This window comes from Schistocerca serialis, chromosome 5 (assembly GCF_023864345.2).
Source record: "Schistocerca serialis cubense isolate TAMUIC-IGC-003099 chromosome 5, iqSchSeri2.2, whole genome shotgun sequence".
Classification (NCBI taxonomy): Eukaryota; Metazoa; Arthropoda; class Insecta; order Orthoptera; family Acrididae; genus Schistocerca; species Schistocerca serialis.
In genome coordinates, this window is record NC_064642.1 from 398,692,518 (window position 1) to 398,714,512 (window position 21,995).

At 40.6% G+C, this 21,995-nt stretch overlaps 1 protein-coding gene across 1 annotated transcript in view; it reads left to right on the plus strand.

The window, feature by feature from the left end:
• The window catches only part of LOC126481476 (DDB1- and CUL4-associated factor 13), a 56,129-nt gene that overhangs the window by 13,425 nt on the left and 20,709 nt on the right, over positions 1–21,995 (plus strand). Inside the window, exon 3 of the mRNA XM_050105254.1 lies at positions 6,356–6,553. Coding sequence (XP_049961211.1) covers positions 6,356–6,553 — 198 coding nt within the window. The remainder of the gene's footprint in view (positions 1–6,355; positions 6,554–21,995) is intronic.

The window sequence follows — 21,995 nt, forward strand, 5'->3', positions numbered from 1 at the left end:
AATAAAACTCAGATGTATACAGAGACCTTATGATGATTCACAAGAACTAATTGCAAATGAAGGAAGCCCTTGATGAGAAGTTAGCAGAATCAGCAGTTTCAGTGAACATTATATCTGTTGAGCAATTCATCTCCAGATTCAAAGCTAAAGAATAAGTATCCAGATACACAGTGTTTATTTGTAACGTCGATAATCACACTCAGACTGCCAGACAGTTGTGACCACCCTGGCTCCCGAAAAACTCAACAAAGGGCGAGGTACGATGAGGGAAGAGCTCAGGCACAGGCAGTAGTCCGTGGAGATGGCTACCAGTGCAGGTAAACGCATTATGCGACCTCAAGGGCATGCTCGACAGGCCAGCCAGACGGGCAGCTGCAGCACAAAATTCTATAAGACCAATGTGACTATAGGATGCAAAATTATTAAAATGAGAATTGAAAAGAAAAACATAAATTTGTTTCTGCCTGCTTATAATAATATAAAATGTGCTAAGTTAATATGTGGCATACAGTGATTTGCATGCCACAGGTTCCACAGACTGTGGAGGTGGGAGGCTTTCTCTTCCTTGAGTAAGAAGCCATATCAAATATTCTGTCAAATATATTTGACAAAGATCTTTGATGTTGTGCTGGAAGGGATATTACACTGTCATCAAATTTTTCGTCAAAGTTCAAGATGGCTGACAACAACAACTTGTTATTAACCGCAGTAGTTGCATGTGCCACAATTGTACTGTGTGCACATGCGGAAGAGAAGCGGAGGGAAAAAAGGAAACATACCTGGGTGAAGCCATGGGTTTTACAATGACACGATAAAAGCATTCAACAAAGCTTGTTACGTGAGCTTATAGTGGAGGACGTCAAGTTGTACATCAATTACTTAAGAATGGATGAGCATACATTTCTGTATGTGCTCAGTGAGGTGTATCCTCATATCACAAAGCAAAATATTCACTTAAGAACTGCTACATCTGCAGAAGACAGGCTCATTGTAACACTCCGATTCCTTGCTACAGGAGAGGGTTGGGTTGGGTTAGGTTAGGTCAGGTCAGGTCAGGTCAGGTCAGGTCAGGTCAGGTCAGGTCTCCAATCTTCGGAATCTATTTTTGTATTCAGCGTGCCTCACGTTGTAAAGCACATCAGCTTCATACATCTCTATTAATTTTGTAGTTGTCAGCAAACACCAATTATTTTTACCAGCAGTGTTTATAAAAACACTACAGACGACAGAATGCAGCGATGCTAGTGCTCCATGTGGTAACATGTCACATTGCGGTGAACAGAAGACAAGCGACTTCTTTGATCAAATCTACAGTGAGGTCCTAGATTTGATCAAATATTGGACAACATTTGACAAAGTTCCCTATTACACCATCAAATATCCTTGACAAAGATATTGGACAAAGATATTTGACAAAGAAATTTGATAGTGTAATACCGGCCTTAGGGAACAGTGCCCAATTCATGGCAGATCAGGGTCACTTCATCCTACCTGACTGATCAGTATGAGAAATGGCACTGTCATATAGTTGGTTTTACCAACTTCAGGTTATTGTCCCTCACTGCCAGCTGATCTTCTGCTACAACTGCATGGAAGCAAATTGACAGACTGCAGGGAAATGCCACATTGTATCACCTCATGTTTCCTGCAGGGCTGCGTGGTGGCTTGGTCTGCTTATTCATTTCCCTTGATTCTTATATGTTCCAGTATCCAGCAGAATGATGCCCGTTTCCCCCTCTGTTGAAGAAAGTATGTTGGGTCATATATTACCTGAACCATTTTCCCTGTAGGCTACATGTCTTGTAATGATTGTGGGACAGTAAGGGAATCAGAGCAGATGAGAAACTGCTTGCCTTGTAGATGTCTTATCTGCCTGAGTGCCTTCAGGATTACATGGAGCTTTGCGTTGAGTAGGGACTACAGTATATTCACACAGAAGGTGAATCCTGAAGACATCACTGGGGACAACCACTGAACAGCCACGAGAGTTGCCTTGTTTGTAACCAGCAGTGCAGACAACTTTAAAACTTATTTAAAATGTTAAAAAGCAGAGACCGAAAGGCACAATCTTTCCTGTGATTCATCTAGTCTAAAATAGTTCTGGGCCTCTTTAGGAGCCAAGATTGGGTTCTGTTCCAAGCTTAGTGTAAAACTTTAAAATCAGCCACACTCACCTCTAACATGGAGCAGCAGCTCACAAGTCACAGCATAGAAGCTCAATGCAGGGCTCATTCTAAAGGCCCCACTGACCAGTTTGTTTCCTTCATGCTGCTCCGTGTCTGATGTTTTAAAATCAGGGGGTCTTGCAAATCCATACATTGTGCTCTTACAATCAAGCTGAAATCTCATGTATTTTAAAATACTGAGTGTGTTGAGTGACTGTTTTTTCAGGTCCTTAAGGTGTGGCAACTAGAGTCAGATGTGAGGCCTAGAAATCTCACTGTGTACTTAAAAATAAGAACTATGTCCACCATCCTCAACTCAGGGAAATTCAAAACAGAATGTGAACAGTTAAAAAGAAAAACACACACACATTTCATGTTTTAGAATTTAAAACTGCTCGTCTCATAAATTCCTCCATTTGCAACTGATTAGTTATAATTGTGAGGCCTAAGGAGGAACAGAAGACAGAGAAGTCATCAGTTGATGGAACTTCTTAAGATATTGTGGCTCCAAATAGCATTTTAGGCTTTCTTGATGTCCAAACATACATCTGTTAGGTGGTGATAGCACAGGAAAGCATGCTATGTAGCTGCTGTTCCACACTTGTGAAAATGATGGGCTTCCACTACATGATGGGATTAGACTGGCCATGTGTGCTTACAGGACCGGCCCGATATTGTCTCGGTGCTGATGCTGTAGAACCGCTACTCTGGTGGCAGCTTCTCATGGAGTGTCAGGCGTGTTAAGTTTCTTGCCGCTCCAAACTGATCTGCATACCGTACTTTTTCTTTTCCAATTGTCCACAAGCAATGAAGCTGTTTGGGATATGCGTGCAGTGTGTGCCGGAGCATGTACAATCCTAAATCCAGGCTTTTAACTCCATGCCACCATGGTTATTACAGAAGCCCACAGTAATTTTAGATTTGGTGTAGTACAGGAGAGATTGCACTCCTGCATATGTTTTTAATGCATTGTTTTAGAACATTTTAACTATGCACCAAACTCTGTAGCTCTATTTATGCATGGGTCTAAACAAATGCCATTGGTTGCTCTGTTGTTTTCCCTCATTGTGTCTCCAAGATTTGACTGCCTAAGGACTTTACTATCTTCAATGCAAAATTTATGCAATCTAGCTAGAACTGGAGCAGATGAGACATGTCTGTTCAGATTCCCTGAATGCCCTTCACACTCTACAATGCTTGTACCCAGCATATAAAGTAATCTAGCATATCCAGGACGCCCTCCTCCAACAACAAAGGCTGGGGATGAGATGTCTTTCTGCTGAACGGCAGGGCACACGGGTATCGCATGGAACAAAAGGGCACATGTAGTGACTAAGTAAGCGTGTCATGATCTTAGTTCAGTGTGTCATCCTCCTGCAAGCTATTGTGTTGCTGTTGAACAGAGTTGTGCATCATTGGGAATAAGAATGGAAGTGAACAGATAATAAGCTGCATCTAGCAAAGTCCACAATACGGCCATGGCGTACCCCCTTCCAGCCATGCAGGTGTGATGAGGTCCTCCTTACACATCTACACATAAGCCACAGCCATAAGGCACATACATAGCTTCATGCTCCAGTGAGAGGATCCTTGAGTGTGTAGTGCCCTTAGCATAAAGAGCACAGTATGCCACATTTTACTAGACTGTATTTTATTTTCCAGCCAGAGGGCAGCAGCTCATTTGCCAACAGGTGTACCGTCTAGTTTAGTTGAAAACCAGAAAAATATGATATGGCTTTATGAATTGTCCAACTTGTTCGTTAAAATTTTAGGATGATGTTTTTAATATAAGGCATGCTCAGATAGTAAGTGTACTAGATTTTAATAATTTTTTTTAGGAAAAGTGTATTTGAAAAAATGACGGGATATAGTTGACTATTTTTCCATACATTTGCCATCCCATTCAATGAATGTGGTGAGCTGTGGCACAAGCTCCTTTATACACTCCTCAAAGAAGTCTTCCGCCAACTCCTCTCCCCACTTGAAAATCTCTATCTGCACTTGCTTGTCGGTGTAAAATTTAATTGATCTCATGCGTGCCTTCAGAGGGTTGAAAAAATGATAATCTGAAAGTGCTAAGTCATGAGAATATGGGGGTGGTTCAAAACATCACAACCAGATGAGTCCAAGAGTGCCTTGACTCGCATGCGCTATTGATCCGATTTTCCTTATGCTGCTCGGTCAGCTTTTTTGGGACCAATCTTCCACACATTTTCTGGTATCCCAATGTTTCTTTGAGGTTTTATTTTAATTTTATTTATCATATGGCATACATTGCTATTCTTACACACTTAATATACAATTTAATTACAAATTGACATCCAGACACTGAATATGATCTATGACCTCCTCTGTTGCAGCCAGGAAATCGACAAAGGTTCCCATGTAAGTTCTATCTGGGCATTCTTACACCATGTGCTGGATTGTTTCTGTAAGTGTTCTGTATAAGACAGTTTTGGGGAGTTGTAGAAACATCATCTACTGTCAATCGGTGGCCTCCACAGTTATGTCGATGTTTTACACCAACTCATGCCTCCACTAAACTCCATACACCACTTAAACACACTCCTTCTGTTCATAACACCTTCACTGTACACCATTCGATTCATGGAAAAATTTTAGTGGTGTTATTTCTTACACAAATAGAAAGCAGATCATAGCACGTAGCTCGGACTTGAGGGGTGGGGGTGGTTGTGGTGGTGGTGGTGGTGGTGGTGGTGGTGGTGGTGGGGGGGGGGGGGGAATTTCTTACTGTCATCTTTCACGCAACTGGACACTACAGTGTGAGTTTATGTACCACTGTTCCTGCAGTGCTCGCTCTGGTCAGAGGATCCCCCTTTACCACTAGGTGTTGCCAACACTCAAAAAACAAAGAAACCACAGCCCATTATGGTCACAGCACAATTACTTTCTGAACATGCCTCGTATGTTGTTATGCTGGCTGGGTCATCCATGTTTTTGATAAGTGATAAGTCAGCCATATACTCCTGTGAGTCTGTTTTAATTTTCCTCTTGCCTCTCTTAGGTTTACTTAACTGTTTTAGAACATATGAGCTCCTTTAATTTTATCTTCCATGATGTGAGCTCGTGTGATTGTGAGTTTATCTCAGATTTCTTTTTATCTCTTTTTTCATATTTTCTGCATTTTAACCAAATTTGTTTCTACTAATTTCATAAGGGTGCTGATGACCTCATGATTGAGTGCGAGTGCACCTAAAACCTCCCCTCCCCCTCCACACATGTGTGTGCGCGTGTGCACACACACACACACACACACACACACACACACACACACACACACACACACACACACAGGCTTGTTGCTTTGTATGCTGATGTTGCAAACAACTTGCATGTTAAACAATGGGAATTGAATATGACAAATTGTGAGACAATTGTCAGTAACCAGTCAAAATGCCCATTCATAATTTCCCATGGATTGTAAATAAAGGTGACTGTAATTTTGTTCTATTAAGTTAGCGTTTAATCACATTGTCATAATTTTCAGCAAAATGGGAAATAAGACATACAAGTAGGTTATTGTGATGATGACTGTGTATCTGGGACTCTGTGACACATCAGTCTATTACTGCAATCATATTTTTGTGTTGAAATTTGTTAGCTTCACCAACTCTTGACCAGATTGTGAAACTCCAGCCTAATGTAGACTTCAGGCTTCAGTACATGTAAGTCTATTAGCACATCAAGTTTTCTTCCATTCACATTTGTTAGCTTTGCTGACTCTCAACCAAATTGTCACTGCCCAACATAATGTAGGCCTCAGGCTTCTCTACAACCTAGTCTGTCAGCACACCTAGTTTTCTTCCCATACTCTATATGGAAAACAGATGCATTCAATTTGTATATGCCACCAAAAGAAGTCATTAGAGTCAGCCGTTTTCATTGGCTACCTAAACTATCAGCCGAATGACTGAAACTAATGTCAGTGAATTGTCAACATTGGCATGCAGTTCAACCAAATAGGCTATTGCCAAGAAATTAGGATGCAGGATATCCTACTCCTGCTTGTATAGTTTTTGGGAGTACTGGTGAAAAAATGTTTTTTATTCCACTGCGTACTGTTTTTACGTGGAAGTTTTTTAAAAAAAGGGTAGCATTTTAATATTGGATCAATGTACTTGTTATTTTTGCTTTAGAATTGTAGTGAAACATACTGTGTTTGATTGCAGGTTCGCATTTGGGATCTGCCGCAGCAGGCCTGCATTCACTCTTTCCAAGCTCATGATGGATTCTTGCGAGGAATTACCTTCCACTCTGATGGGCAAAAACTTATTACAGTTGGTGATGACAAAACGATAAAGATGTGGCCATCAAATGCCCCAAAACTTGGAGCAGATGTGGAGCCTCTGAATACTATCCTTAGTAGGGTGAGTTACTCTCATGCTGAACTGTCAAAGTCAGGCTGGCAGTTTTTCACTGGTTTCTTATTTTCAGAGCAAAAGTGCATTGCAGTTATGAGAATGACTATACTATTTATCAGCATTCTGTTGCTCTGCAAGAGGTCCATGCGAGTACTCCAAATAAAAAAATAAAATAAAAAAAGTTACTTCTGCGCGATGTGTGTGTGTGTGTGTGTGTGTGTGTGTGTGTGTCAGACACAATACCATCTATCTTGAGTGCAATAGTCATCTATGGGTTGAATGTATATCACACTGATAGTGACTAAAAATCTACAGAAACATACTGAGGTGAGCACCATGTAGTGTACACCAAAGTCTCATCAGAATTTTCAGAACTACACCAGCTAAAGTCCTTATTCTTGGAGTATTCCGGTTGATGTAACTGTGGGGTGTATGTCAGCTTTATACAGGCTATGGTGAGAACCATAAACAGGGGCTATGAAATTGCAGGGTGCAGAATCTCTGACAAATGCAGTATAAAACTGTGGAAGATAAACAAAAGGCAGCATAGATAAGACAGATGTACAGAAAACTAAATGTGTTCATGGTGTATTACCTGGTATTTATGAACTACTAAAATTGAATGAATTAAAGCAAAGTGAGGTTATGGACGTTCACAAGTGTTTGTAGTCCCTACCCGCAATATTTGTTTAAAATTCAGAATGTGCACTCAGCAATGTGTTACTGTGGATAGATAAGTCTCATGAGGACATGGCATTAATTTTTTCCACTTATGGCATATGTTAGGCAGTACATACCATCTGAAGATTTCTATAACCTTCTGAGGGACCCAGAATTATGTTAATCAGTGGACACAACTGCACACAGAGCATCTAGAGCTTTGTAACTTCCTTCTTGCTTGACCTTTGTGCAGTGGTATATGTTAGTTCATATTTGGATATTATCAAGATGCATTTGGTCAGTTTTTTTTTCTTTTTTTCCAGTGGTATACAAATGATATGTAGAATTTAATACTGGGATTAGAACAGTGGTAACACTCATGGACTTATGAAGACTCATGCTGTGTCAAGACATGAACAGTCATAGAATACTGAGTAGGTTAGGTACAGTAGAGATAATTAGGTTCAAATGCTTGACGAGGGACTGACAAGACTCAGTGTTTCTGAGGCAACCGTGAAGCCTTGAACATTAGTAGGATAGAAAGAGAATTGTACACTAAAATCTCATGAAGACACTTTCCATGGGTCCAAAGGTAAAGCATGCATTAAACAGGAAAATATCTTAAATGGAAAATTCCATAGCAGCTGCTTCTTTGAGAACTTAACATAAATATGTTCGTACAAAAGTGATTCCAGATGTTATAAAAATATTTGCAGTATTATAATCTAAATTTAATTAACCCATGCAGTAAAGTACAAAATGCTTTCTTGGGTTGGTTGGGTAGCTAGTTCTAATGTTCCATGGATCATTTGCATGATAAATTATAATGACGTGGAATGATTCATTTTACATTCAAATAATAAATAACTTTGTAAATATGTCTAGATGCTAACCTTTTTTTGAAAAAAAATTGCAGATTTGAGTAAATAATTTCTACCCACCACCTGTGCACATTACAATAATAGAAATTCTGCTGTAGAATAGGAATTGCTAAGGAGAAACTTATCCAGTTTGTTTTCAAATTGTATGTTGCTGTTTGCTACACATTTTATATTCCTTTTTGTGCTAAAGACAACTTTAATGTGGCATAATGAATATAATTTTTCCTATGTCATTGTAATTACGTACATCGTTGCCTCTTTTGAAGTGCAATGGATTTTTTACAACAAACTTCACGAGTGAATAAATACATTGTGAACCAGTAGCCAAAATGCCTAACTCCTGAAACAAATGTCTACAAGATGATCTTGGGTGTGCGCCATATATCCTTCTTACAGCTTGTTTTTGAATAATGAACACTTTTTTTCCTAAAAATGTATTGCCCCAGAACATTATTCCATATGACACTATTGAATGAAAATATGTCAGCATACTCATTTGTCTCTCCCAAAGATTTGCAATGATTCTCACTGCAAATAAGTTGTTTTAGAGGTTCCAAAAGTGCTTCTTCCAGTTTAAATTCTCATCAGTATGAACAAATAAAGACTCTGAAGCTTCCTCTCTGTTTATTATTTTCTCACTTTATGTTACCCTTATCATTAGTATAGGGACCTCTAGATCTACAAAACATAATATGTTGTGTCTTTTTTTTAATTGAGAGTGAAACTGCGCATTATTATCAACCAATACAAAGTATTGGAACTGGACATTGCTGAGTTTCTCACATACTGCATGCAGTTCTATGCTGCTAGTATTGTTTAACAACAACATTTGCCTCTCCACATGTTTGTGACATAAAATTTATCCAGTTATTCATGTAGACTACAGAAAAATTCCTCTAAAAATTCCAAGAACTTCATAAACTCATCTCAATAACTCAGGCCTCCTGGAAACAGTTTCCGATGATTTGAGGTGCCACATTATGCCACACAGCTGATATAAAGATCAGTGCATGCAGAAGATTCACAGAGTCTGGCATGTTAATGTGTTGTTGATACCACTGAATGAGATGCTCCATCCATAGAAGTTTGCTGGTTTTCTACCAACACTAGGAAAGGAAAGAAAACAAATTCATTGTTTTGCAGTGAAACATCTTTTGGTTTAGCAATACAGTTGTTTATAAGAAGCATAGTCTTGCAGTTTTTTTGGTTGTTTTGTGATCAAACATTTTAACCATGTGACAAATTGTATTTCTGACATCTAGGCTTGTCACTTATTTGTGAAGTCATATGTTCTTGAAGCAACAGAGATTTGCAGCTTTACCAGTATCGAGCAATGCCAATTTCTCTGTCCCAACAGCATTGGCACAAGCGAGTACCATTATTCTGTGTATACTGTGGTTCCCATCCTGGCAAGTTTCAGTTTATATTTTGTAAGACTTGTCATACATGAGTTTCAAGAACAGTCTGAATCCATCTGAATTAACCAAATCACGCATTTCAAATCATGTTGTCAAGCCCGCTGAGACACAATTTTTCGAGCCCAGAATATCATTTCATTTGTAGATTTCACCTCACCATTGATTTTTGGTAAACAATTCCAGCTTAAACCTATCAAGTCAGCATTTTCTGGTTTCATTTTCTTTCCAATTTCGATAGATGTTACATGAATTACTAGTCCACTTAGAAAGACTGACACAGCCCTAGCTGAATTAAATTTTTTCCAGCTCAGATTGTCTCCCAACAAAATCTTTCTGGAAGTTTGTTGCCCCTTTACAAGCAATTTTTCAAGTTCCTTCCATTGGTTATCAATGCCTCACAATCCCAAACATGACATCCAGAGAGAGTATGCAAATTCTTTTTATGGCAGCATCTTGTTTTTGTGGTACCTCTATGTGATTTGCAGTTTTTGACTCATTGAAAATGCTTTCTTCCTATTTTCCATAGCTATTGTACAAAGCTTTAAACACTACTAAACAGAGGAATGTGATCAATAGCTAGGATTGCAATGAGAAGGGAGGTTTCCTGTGTCTATTTGTTGAGGGCAGCTCACCCTTGCCCTCGGAGGCTCACCATTCGTTTGCTGGGTATGGGCTTGGCAACCCCGAGGTTCCTGAGTGCCACCAGTGCTCTGTCATGATAAGCTCTGGACATTCTTGATGACCACTGCACAGCTCAGTGGTGGAACATTGTGTGTCACAGGGAACGGGGATCTTGGGTTGATCACCTGGATTGTGGGGATGGTAACACCTCTATAAAAAAACTTAATGAGATGCATGGCTGCTGAGGTGGAACATTCATCAGTGGGCAACCTCTGGGAGACATACTGCACTTCAGTAGTGTAAGGCTTACCTAGGCATATGGGGCTCTGTCTAGGTGGACTTTTATTTCTCCAGCTGCTCATGGGACTGAGATGGAACCCTCAGAATTTCCTCTTCTTCCTCCTAGCAGGATGGGTGGGCCAGTGGTGGGTGTCAACACTCAATCCAACAAGAGGGCTCGTCGTCCTGACTCAGCTGGAGTGCTTATGGTAATAGTAATAGAATGCATGCTGCTGGTCAGAATGTGTTTGTAACAGTTAAAAGGAAAGGCAACAGCTTTATGAGGTCTCCCCTTTTTACATTCAGAATTGTTTAGAGGGAATTACTGTATGTTTAAAATCTATCAAGCAGTTGCACAATGGAATGCTGTTGGTAGAAATGTCTAGTTCCCAACAAGTAAAAAGCCTTCAGAAAGCTCAATGCCGTGGGGAGTATGTGATAGGAACTGCTACAGAACACACTGAATTACAGCAAAGATGTTGTGGCTTGCAGGGATCCAGTTAACATTCCCAGAGAAGAACTGAAAGTTGAGTGGATCCAAGAAGGCATTGTTGACGTGCAAAACATTATGAAAAGGGAGGATGGCGATTTACTGAATTCAGACTTGTTTATACCGACTTTCAACAGTAAGAAACTTTCAGAGCACGTCAAGGCTGATTTATGTCCCTAACACAATGCGTTGTTTTAAATGCTAGCACTTTGGGCACACTATTGGTTGTAAGGGAGAAGCCACTTATGTGGTCAGGCTGCCCGCAACAGAGTCAGTTATTCATCTCCTCCGAAGTGTGTTAATTGCTCTTGGGATCACCCTGTCTGAAGTAGTGACTTCAGTGCCCATAATGTGTGGTGGGGCTCAAACTATACTTGACCTAGTGGTTGAGTCTTGGAGGACTTCATGATGTCTCAGGAGCTGTGCGTCCTCAACACAGGGAGTCCCACTCATTTCTTGGCTGCTAATAGTTTGTCCTCAGCCATTGAACTCGCTCATCTCCAGCCCTTGCAGACTCTTCTCAGTGGGAAGCAAGTGGTGACCTCCATTCCAGTGACCACTTTCCGTTATCCAGCTTCTGGAAGGAGCATTACATGAACAGAAGCCACCAAAATGGATGGTCAGCAGGTCTAACTGGGTGATGTTCAACCAGCTGGCTTTGTTTAAACACTGCTGCTTCCTTGAAGAAAGAAAGACACAGGAAATTAAACTAGTGCAGTGCATCCCATATGGTGAGCCCAAAAAGATCTAAAAGGGCATGCAGTCCCTTACTTTTGCTACCTCCTTTGCTTCTGTTCTTAAACAGCAGTTCAGAAGACTGATGCTGCTACATGGATGGAGGTTGCTAGTGTTAGCACCAGTACCTGCATTTGTCAATGAGCCTGTGCTGCTGCAGTTACTTTTATGCCCTTATCTCCTCCCAGAACATCAGAAAAGGCCTGGATACTGATGTTGTGGAGATCTCTGCTCCTCCAAAAATTTAGTCTTGTTCACTGTCCAGCAATAGCACTACCACCTTCCCAGGCAAAGAAAACCGAAGTCCAAGACAAAGAACCAGCCACTGATGGAGACGAGAAGTAAGTAGTCTGATCATGATTTCATTGCTCTCTCTGACATCTCTCATGGTTCGTCTTCAGAGCCGATGGACCTTGATGTTGACTTAGGGCACTCAGCTCACCCCAAGATTGAGCCTCCATCCACTGTGGGCTCTCCTTCCCTCCAGAAAGACCAAGTGAAATTGCAGCACACATGGCAAACAGCTCCCATACTACAGTGGAACATTAATGGGTTCAGTACACATGTGGAAGAACAGAAACTCTTAGCATAGAGACATATTCTGTGCTTGTGTTTGGATGAAACACATTCCAAAGCCTCTGGTGCCTCTGTACTATAGGGCTATACCCTTCATTGCAAGGATGGTCTGACTGGAGAAAGTGCCAAGGGAGGGGTTCCTGTGTTTGTCAATAACACACACACCACTCCTCTGCTCTCTCCTTGGTTACTGACCAACAAGCCGTAGCCATTGCAGTTCATATGGGCCAGAAGATCACTATCTGCTCACTGTACTTACATGTACAAGATATGATAGACAGTGAGGCTGTCACACACCTTATAGAACAACTCCCCCCACCATTTCTTGTACTGGGTGATTTCAGTGCCCATAATGTATTATGGGGCTCAAACTATACTTGTCCTAGGGGTTGAGTCTTGGAGGACCTCATGATGTCTCTGGAGCTGTGCATCCTCAACACAGACAGTCCTACTCATTTCTCGGCTGCTAATAGTTTGTCCTCAGCCATTGAACTCGCTCATCTCGAACCCTTGCAGACTCTGCTCAGTTGGAAGTAAGTGGTGACCTCCATTCCAATGACCACTTTCCATTGTGGATCCAGCTTCTGGAAGGAGCATTACAGGGACAGAAGCCACCAAAATGGATGGTCAGCAGGTCTAACTGGATGATGTTCAGCCAGCTGGCTTTGTTTGAACACTCATGGGCTTCATGCCCACTAGTTTGACACATCTAGCATCTCATTGGCCAAAATAATCCTCCCTAGTGTTACTTTTAAACTGAAGCAAATTCGCATGTCCTTCTGTTCTCAAAAATCACACCTGCAGAATCCGGCAATCAGTTTCCCCTACCATGTTTGTACAATGGAGCAAAAGAAGCAACAAGTTCACTTACCACATTCAAACCATTGGAGATGAAAACCAGATCCTGCTGATGACAACACAGCTGGAGCAACCTCTCAATAAATGGTAGCCATTGATGATCAAGAACTTCTGACACTTGTATGTTGAATTTGAGACATAACCTCTACAGTAGCGGGTGGATCGGCATATGGACACCTAAGTTGGATTGCTGTCTCCCCATCTGGTGTGGGCTACGGGTAGGCTGATAGCTGGAATCTTACGGTAAACAATCAGTAAAACTTACCTTGTTGTAACTGTCCTTTATTCATGTCATTTACAAGGATATAGCTGTAGCCAGAGAGGAGGTTATTGTCCTTGGTGACATAGGTGGCTGTGGGCATACGGTATTCCGGCATGAGCACTTCACTCAAATGACAAGCATCGTGTGCAAGAGGCCACTGCTGCTGACATTCCCCCTGCTGTGGAGTCTTGACGCAATTGCCATCCTGTCAGTGAGGGATGACAATGGCCGTTCTTCATAGCACTGCTGCTTCATGGCTGCAGCAACAACACGCCAAGGTAGACAGACAGTGATAAAACTATAGTGCCTGGTGTGACTGAAGATGATGGCAAGCACCTATTGTATGAGATAGTAATGTAGGCCCTTACAGGCCAGTTGACAGCGAAGTTCAAGCTGGGAAGTAAGCCGGCCCAGGATCAATGTAGTAGCCCTCCAGGGAGGTAACCGGTAACAGTAGATAGTCACCCAACAGGTGACACAGTGGAGCAGAGGCATGGAGTTTACTGCATGCAGCTCTGACAGGAACCAGTGGCTACTGGCAGTAGAGTCCGTGGATGGCAGACGGTTGCGCTGCAAGTAGTTTCTGTCTCGTAATCATCAGTTGGTGTACACTGCATTGCACGGTGTACCATATGCACGTGGATACTAATGGATATAACAAACATCTGAGAATGAAGGTGTGATTTGAGGAATATATATGTGAGCTGGCTGGTTAGTATCCCTCCAACAGCAGCAGTCCCCCTCCAGAACTCATAGCAGGTTGATGCGGAAAGGGATTGCTGTTGGGGAGCAATGATTTCATTTGCTCCAGTTTTCTTGTTTGGTCAGCTCACCCATTTCCCAACATTACCTTTCAGAGGCACTTAATGGCATCTTCATCTATGCTCTGGAGATCACTGTGAAGTCCTTGGCATAGGGCACTTACCATTTCACTAGTTACAGGGGTTCTTTGCGTTCCATTTACATATGGATTGCAGAAAGAATGGCAGCTTAAACAACTCTGTGCGTGCTTTAACTAGTCTGATCTTGTTTTCGCAGTCTCTACAGCAACAATACATCTACATACATACTTAGCAAAGCACTGTACACTGCATGATGGAGGTATGTTGTACCACTACTAGTAATTTCTTTTGCTGTTGCACTCGCAAATAGAGCGAGGGAAAAACAACAGCCCAAAAAGCTCCATACAAGCCCTATTTTGTCACTTCTTATCGCCATGGTCTTTATACAAAAGGTATGTTGATGGCAGTAGAATTATTCTGCAGTTGGCTCCAAATGCTGGTTCTCTAAATTTGTGCAATAATGCCTTTCAGAAAGAGCATCATTTTCTCACCAGGGATCCCGTTTGAGGTCACAAAGCATCTCCGTAATACTTGGGTGCCGAAAAAACCTACCGGTAACAAATCTAACAGGATGCCTCTGAATTTGTTTGATGTCTTCCTTTAATCTGACCTTGTGGGGTTCTCAAAAATTGGAACAGTATTCAAAGATGGGTAACACTAGTATTCTACATGGATGGATAAGCTACATTTTTCCAAAATTCTCTCAATAACATGAAGTCGGGGATTCACCTTCCCTAATACCAACCTGATGCCCTCATTCCATTTCATATCAATTTGCAATGTTACACACAGATATTTGACATGACTATGTCAAGCTGCATCCTACTAATGCTATATTTGAGTGTTAGAGAACTGATTTTCTACTTATCCACATTAAATTACATTTTTCTATATTTAGAGCGAGCTGCAATTCATCACACCAGCTAGAATTTTTGTCTAAGTTTTCACGTTAATCCTACAGCCACTCAGTGACGACACCTTCCCATACATCACACACTGCAGCATCATCTGGGAACAGCTGTAAATTACTGCTCACCCTGTCCATCAGGGCATTTATGTATATAGAGAATAAAAGTGGTCCTGTCACACTTCCCTAGGGTACTCCTGATGATATCCTTGTGTCTGATGAACACTTGCCATCAAGGACCATGTTCTAATACTTAAAGAGTCTTTGAACCACTCGCATGTCATGTTTGGACTTTTTGTCAGCAGTCTGTAGGGGGGCACCATGTCAAATACTTTCTGAAAATCTAGGAATATGGAATCTGCCTGTTTTCCCTCATCCTTGGTTTGTAGGATATCATATGAGGAAAGGGCAAGCTGAGTTATGCAGGAGCGATGCTTCCTAAATCCGTGGTGATTTGTGGACAAAAGCTTTTCTTTCTTAGCTTTTCTTTCTCAGCTTTTCTTTCTCAAGGTAATTTATTACATTCAAACTGAGAATGTGTTCAAGAATTCTGCAGCAAACCAATGTTAAGGACATTTTTCTGTAATTATGTGACAATAGTGGCACAGCATACCCTCCATCATGTTGTGTACAATGCTTTGAGGAGTATGTATGTAGATGTATTGCTGCTGTAGAGACTGCGAAAACAAGATCAGACTAGTTACAGCATGAACAGAGTTGTTTAAGCAGCCATTTTTTCTGCAATCCATATGTAAATGGAATGCAAAGATGCCCTTATAACTGATACAATGGGAAGTGCGCTCTGCCAAGCACTTCACAGTGATGTCCAGAATTTAGATGAAGATGCAGAAGTTATAACTCTCTGTCAGGCTGAGACTCAGCCTGAATAGCTAACTTTTGCAGACTGCCATAAATCAGTGATGGCACCAGATCTTTTACCTTTCCTATTTACAGGAGCCATCTGCACTTTTTCCCATTCAGTTGAGATGTTTTGCTGTGCGAGAGATTCATGATAAATGCAGGCTAAGCAAGAGGCAAATACTGCAGAGTGCCCTTTGTAAAACCGAACTTTGATTCCATCTGAACTTAGCAACTTTTTTTTAGGTACTTCTGCATGCCATGGATATCAGTTTCTATGCCCATGATGTGGAAGTTTGCACAACAGCCAAACCATGATATGTTTGTACAATCCTCGTGCATGTATGCTTTTTTAAACATGAAATTTAAAACATCAGCTTTCCTTTAGCTGTCTTCTATTGCCACCCCAGACTGATCAACGAGTAAGTGGATAGAGGACTTTGACCTGCTGAGTGATTTTAGGTACGATCATAGTTTTCTTGGGTTCTCGACGAAGTTAGACTGAGGTAGAGTGGTGGAAGTTGTTACGTGCTATGCACATTAGTGTTTGTGTGGGCACATGAATTTCTACTACAATTTGTCTGGTAACATTTGCGCTCTCATTTTTGAACCAAGAGTACTACAACCTTTGTTTCCTCAGCATTTTCCAAATTTGGTTATTAAACCATGGAGTATCCTTTCCATCCTCAATCTGCTTTCTTAGCTCTTAAGTCTCCAGAGTGTGATTTAAACTTTACCCTTAGTCCCTCTATGGTCATCATATGGAAGGTAAATTATGGCTATTCGTTGTGTGCAAGTGGAACAGTAACAACTGGTTATCTGCTTTTTCTAGCATAAATACTCTCCTGGCCTTCTGGACAGATTGTTGCTCTGATGACATCATGATCACTAATCCCTGTTTCTATACTGGTACTGTTGGTAAGATCAAGCCTGTTTCTAGGCCTAAAATATTAGGTAGTTGTATATTCTTATATTCCACTCTGAAAGCTTGTTTCTGGAACTTTGTAGGATGGTTTGTGTCTGTCGTCAAACATTTACCAGTTCAGTTTATTTTAGCATCTCTGTGGCATCCTTTCTTGGATGAAATGAAGCTGTGTCCATTCCTGCTGCCTTTTTTTGTATATTTCAGTATTTCATGTATTCCAATTTGGCACAGGTTCTTCATTGTTGAGCAATATTCATGAGTGTTTTGTAAACAGTCTACTTTGTAAACTGCTTGCATTTTCGTATTATTATACCAATGAACTGAAGTCTGTCACCTTCTTTACTTGCAACTGAGCCTATCTGTTCATTCCATTCCATATTTCTACAAACTGTTAAGCCAAATATTTGAATGTGTTGTCTGGTTGTAGTTGTGACTCATTGAGATTGTAGTCATAGGATACGATATTTTTTTTTGTTTTGTTAAGTTAACGGTTTTATATTATATTTGCGCAGCTTTTTCCAGACAGGTACTTCATTATGGATAACTGCATTATCTGTGAGAAGTCAAGGGTTACTATTAATATTGTGTGCTAGGTCATTAATATACAATGTGAATAACAAGGGTCCTAACACACTTGCCTGGGAAACACCTGAGGTTATTTATACAAGTGTCAATGATTGTCCATAGAAGATGAAACAGATAACTTATCTAACAAGAAATCCTCAGTCGTTTAAAAAATTTGCTTGATACCCCATATGCTCATACTTTTAGTAATAAATGCTGCTTGGTACCCCATATGCTCATACTTTTAGTAATAAATGCTTTCCACACATAATCAATATAACTTACTCTAAAAAAAAGTGAAAGAAAATAAGGACTAATCATTTGATACTTAAGATTAAGGCACATAACAGAAAGCCACCAGCTTCTCGTGTTTTACTTTTCTTTTTGCCTTAATAATATATTGCTCCAATCTTCTTTATACACTTTTCACAATTACGAGTGGCTCAACCTTCTATCCTCCTCTCCTCTTTTCTCCCCTCCTGTCATAATCTCCTTGAGAAATCCTGGCCACAATGATGTCTGGGGTTCCTTATTCTATTTTGTTTTGTTTTGAAAAGTAAACGTTTTTATTTATCGTTTCTTGTTTAAACTGCCACCATCTTATTGTGGTTGTGCAGTACAAGTTTTGGAAGATACAGTGAAACTCCGCTATTACACTTTTCAAGGGACTTCAGAAAATGGTGTAAAATGAGGGAAATAACATTAAAGCTGTAAAAGTTGTGTGTAGGGTATCCCCTTGCACTTTATGTATGATATATGTATGTAACAGGTATCAAAAGACTTGTCAGGCACTTGTTTATTAGCTAATGAAGATTTATTATCTAATAAAAACTACTGATGTAACTGGAACTGATAACTGTCTGGGAAGTAGGAACATTTCACTCAGTTTCCTATGTCATAATCGATGTTTTTGAAAGCCTGCAGCTGCCGTTTGTTACTTAAATAATGAAATACTGCACTAGCTATGTATTTTTTCATGCTTAGCGTGACGTGTTTCAAGAATTTTTCTCATTGTCAAGTGCAAATATGTACATAAGTATATTATGTGGTGTTTGAATATGTGTTATTCTGCATCTCTTGCACTGTAGTCGTCTTTTTAAGGTTATCAGGTACTGTGCATCATCAGATATGTAGCTCACCACACACACACCCAAACTGTGACTCTCATTGTTTGTTTGTGTAACATCACAACAAATACATACATAAATACTGCACTTGACAATGAGAATAATTTCTTGAAACACGTTTTGCTCAGCATGAATAAAATACGTAACCGATGCTGTGTTTAAACTAAAAACATTTGAGCAACACAAAGTGAATGACGGTATTAACTGGCTCTCCAAAACATGCTAAATATGGTTCGAGAAAGATGTCACAATGGTGATAACAATCACGAAACTGTGTTTGTGCAGTAGGGACAGTTTGGAACTGGTTGTGATTGGCCATGATATCTTCATTTGAATGAACCTAGTTACTCCCATCAGACACCACGCCAAGTAAAGCTTGGCAGCAGCGGGAGATTGAATTGTTCCAACTTTTACACGTTTACTGGTTCAAATCCGCTAAGTAGAGTTCCATGGTGTCAAGAAACTTTACCACGTAATATTTGTAAATGATGAGCAACATCATGCCAGCATCATTTTTTCTCCACAAACATTTTTTCGTAATGCGTAAATCTTGGGAAAATTATAAATATGTTGATGCAAAATCAGGTGAAAATTAACTTTGTGGGAATAGGAAATATGATGAGACCTATAAAAAATGTCGTAAATGGTGGTAAAATGTTAATTCAGGGAATGTAAAAGTGAGGTTATTCTGTGCCATTATCTTGAAGCTTAAAAATGTGTACACACACATGGAGGGAGGGAGAGAGGGGGGGGGGGGGGGTAGCTAATTGAGTATTATTTTCCTTTATACAAGTGGTGTTCATTAAGCAATGCCACACTTCTTTTTGGGTGAAAAAAAATGTGGATTTTATGTGGGACATTGTGGAATACGAAAAAAGAGGTGGTACCCAAAAAACTGGAATTATTTTTTAAAAGCTATGTATTTGCAAATTGTTTACAAAACAACCTTATCCCCTTCAAGATACTCTCCATTACAACTAATACATTTGCCCCACTGTGCAGAACATTTTTAGTAGCCATCTTTAAAAATGGCTGACAGCTCCTGCCATGTTTGTTTGTTGGGATTTTTTTTTGTTCCTATACTTCTTCAGCGTTTCAAATTAGTGTCTTTTCATGTCCCTTTTCATGTGTGGAAATAAAAAAAAGTTGAATGGAACCAAGTCAGGCGAGTAAGCTGCATGGGGCAGCTGAACCCTGCTATTTTTGCCAAAAACTGTCTAACAGAAATGGCTTTGTGTGCAGTTGAATTGTTGTGGTGGAAGAACCAGTCTCCCACATGCCAAAAATCCGATCTTTTTTGACAAACGCTGTTGCACAATCTTCTCAAAATTCCAAATAAAAGTTTTGATTGATGTTCTGATCTGAGGGGAAAAAACTCTGAATGAACCACCCCCTTGGCATCAAAAAAGCAAATCAGCATTGTTCTGATGTTTGGTTTTTGGATAGCTTGACGATGACGTCATCAATTAGCTTGACTGTTGCTTTGTTTTTGAGTCGTAACTACACCACCATGACTCATCACCAGTAATGACTTTGACGAAAACCCTGGATCAGTTTCCAGCTGTTGTTTCAAAGCACGACATGTTTCAACTTGATGTTCATTTTGATTGTCAGTCAGAATCCAAGGAACAAACTTGTCAGCAGCGCTTTTCATTTCCAGGTCGTCTGTTAAAATTCTCTGAACCAAGCTCCAAGATAACACACTAATTTCTGACAGTTGATTAATTGTCTGTGAGCATAAGCTCTCGAATTTTCTCAATATTTCCATCAGTTCGGGCAGCTGATGGATGTACAGAGTGAGATCTGTCAAGCCGGCCGAAGTGGCCGTGCGGTTCTAGGCGCTGCAGTCTGGAACCGCAAGACCGCTACGGTCGCAGGTTCGAATCCTGCCTCGGGCATGGATGTTTGTGATGTCCTTAGGTTAGTTAGGTTTAACTAGTTCTAAGCTCTAGGGGACTAATGACCTCAGCAGTTGAGTCCCATAGTGCTCAGAGCCATTTGAACCATTTTTGAGATCTGTCATCAGTTGACATGTTGCCATTTTTAGATCGAGCACGCCACTCATACACTTCAGTTTTTCCCATAGCATCATCATAGTAAGCTGTTTCCAACATTAAAACAGTTTCAGCAGCATTTTTACCAAGTGGAAAACAAAATTTCGCAGCTGCAAGTTGTTCACTTAAACTTGCAATCATAAAAAATGAAAAAAGAACAAAACAGCACTAACAAAAACAGTCGCTGCAGATGAACAGAACAAGCCAGGTCGGCAACACTGGCAGCACTGAACTGGCAGTGAGTTACGCTATACACCCCTAGCAGCAGAAAAGCGTACTACACAAACTCCACCCACTGCAATGTTATTCTGTTGTTCTTTTTGGGTATACCCACATATTCCGACTTCAACCCCTGTAGTTGCTTGAAGCTATATGTAGCCCTCAGAATGACATCTATAATGGACATGCATTCCAGGCAGAGAGCTATCATTGGGTTTCTTCTACCATAAATCCAGAGCATCGCAGATATTCATAGACATTTGCAGAATGTCTACAGAGATCCGGCAGTGAACAAAAGAAGAGTGAGTCATTGGTGAAGTGTCTGTCAGAATCACAACAAGGTTGCACAAATCTGCCAATACGCTGGCCGGCTGCACACAGCTGTGACACCTGCAATGTTGGAATGTGTGGACACTCATTCAAGATGATCAATGGATCGTAATCAGACACCTTGCTGCTCAACTGGACATCTCTGTTGGTAGTGCTGAAACATTTGTCCACCAGTTTAAATATATATATAGATATATGCCCACTGGGTTCCTTGCCATCCAACAGAAGGCAATAAAGAGCAGCGAATGACTATCTGTATGGAGATGGTTGTGCATTATGAGGCGGGTCGTGACAGTTTTTTATCAGTCATCATGAAACATGGATTCACCACTTTGAACTGGAAACAAAACGGCGATCAGTGGAGTGACTCCAAACCACCTCTCCATCGAAGAAAAAGTTCAATGCTACACCCTAAGCGGGTAAAGTCATGGTGACAGTCATCAGGGATTCTAAAGGGGTTATTCTGTTCGATATCCTCCCTCATGATACAATGGTCTACTCCGAAGTGCACTGTGCTACCGTCAGGAAACTGAAGAATGACATCAATTAGTGTGCCATCACAAAAATGCGAACGAACTTCTCCCCCTCCATGACAATGCAAGGATTTACACAAATCTGCGGACCTGAGAGGAGCTCACAAAACTACATTGGACTGTTCTTCCTCATCCATCTCGCAGTTTCAGATTTCCATCTGTTTGACTCAATGAAGGATGCACTCCACTGGAAGGCTGTATATATATGATGGAGATGTTATTGATGTAGCAAAATCTTGGTTCCAACGTGGACCGGTATAGTGGTACCATGCAGGCATACAGGTCCTCCCAGTAAGGCGGTGTAAGGCC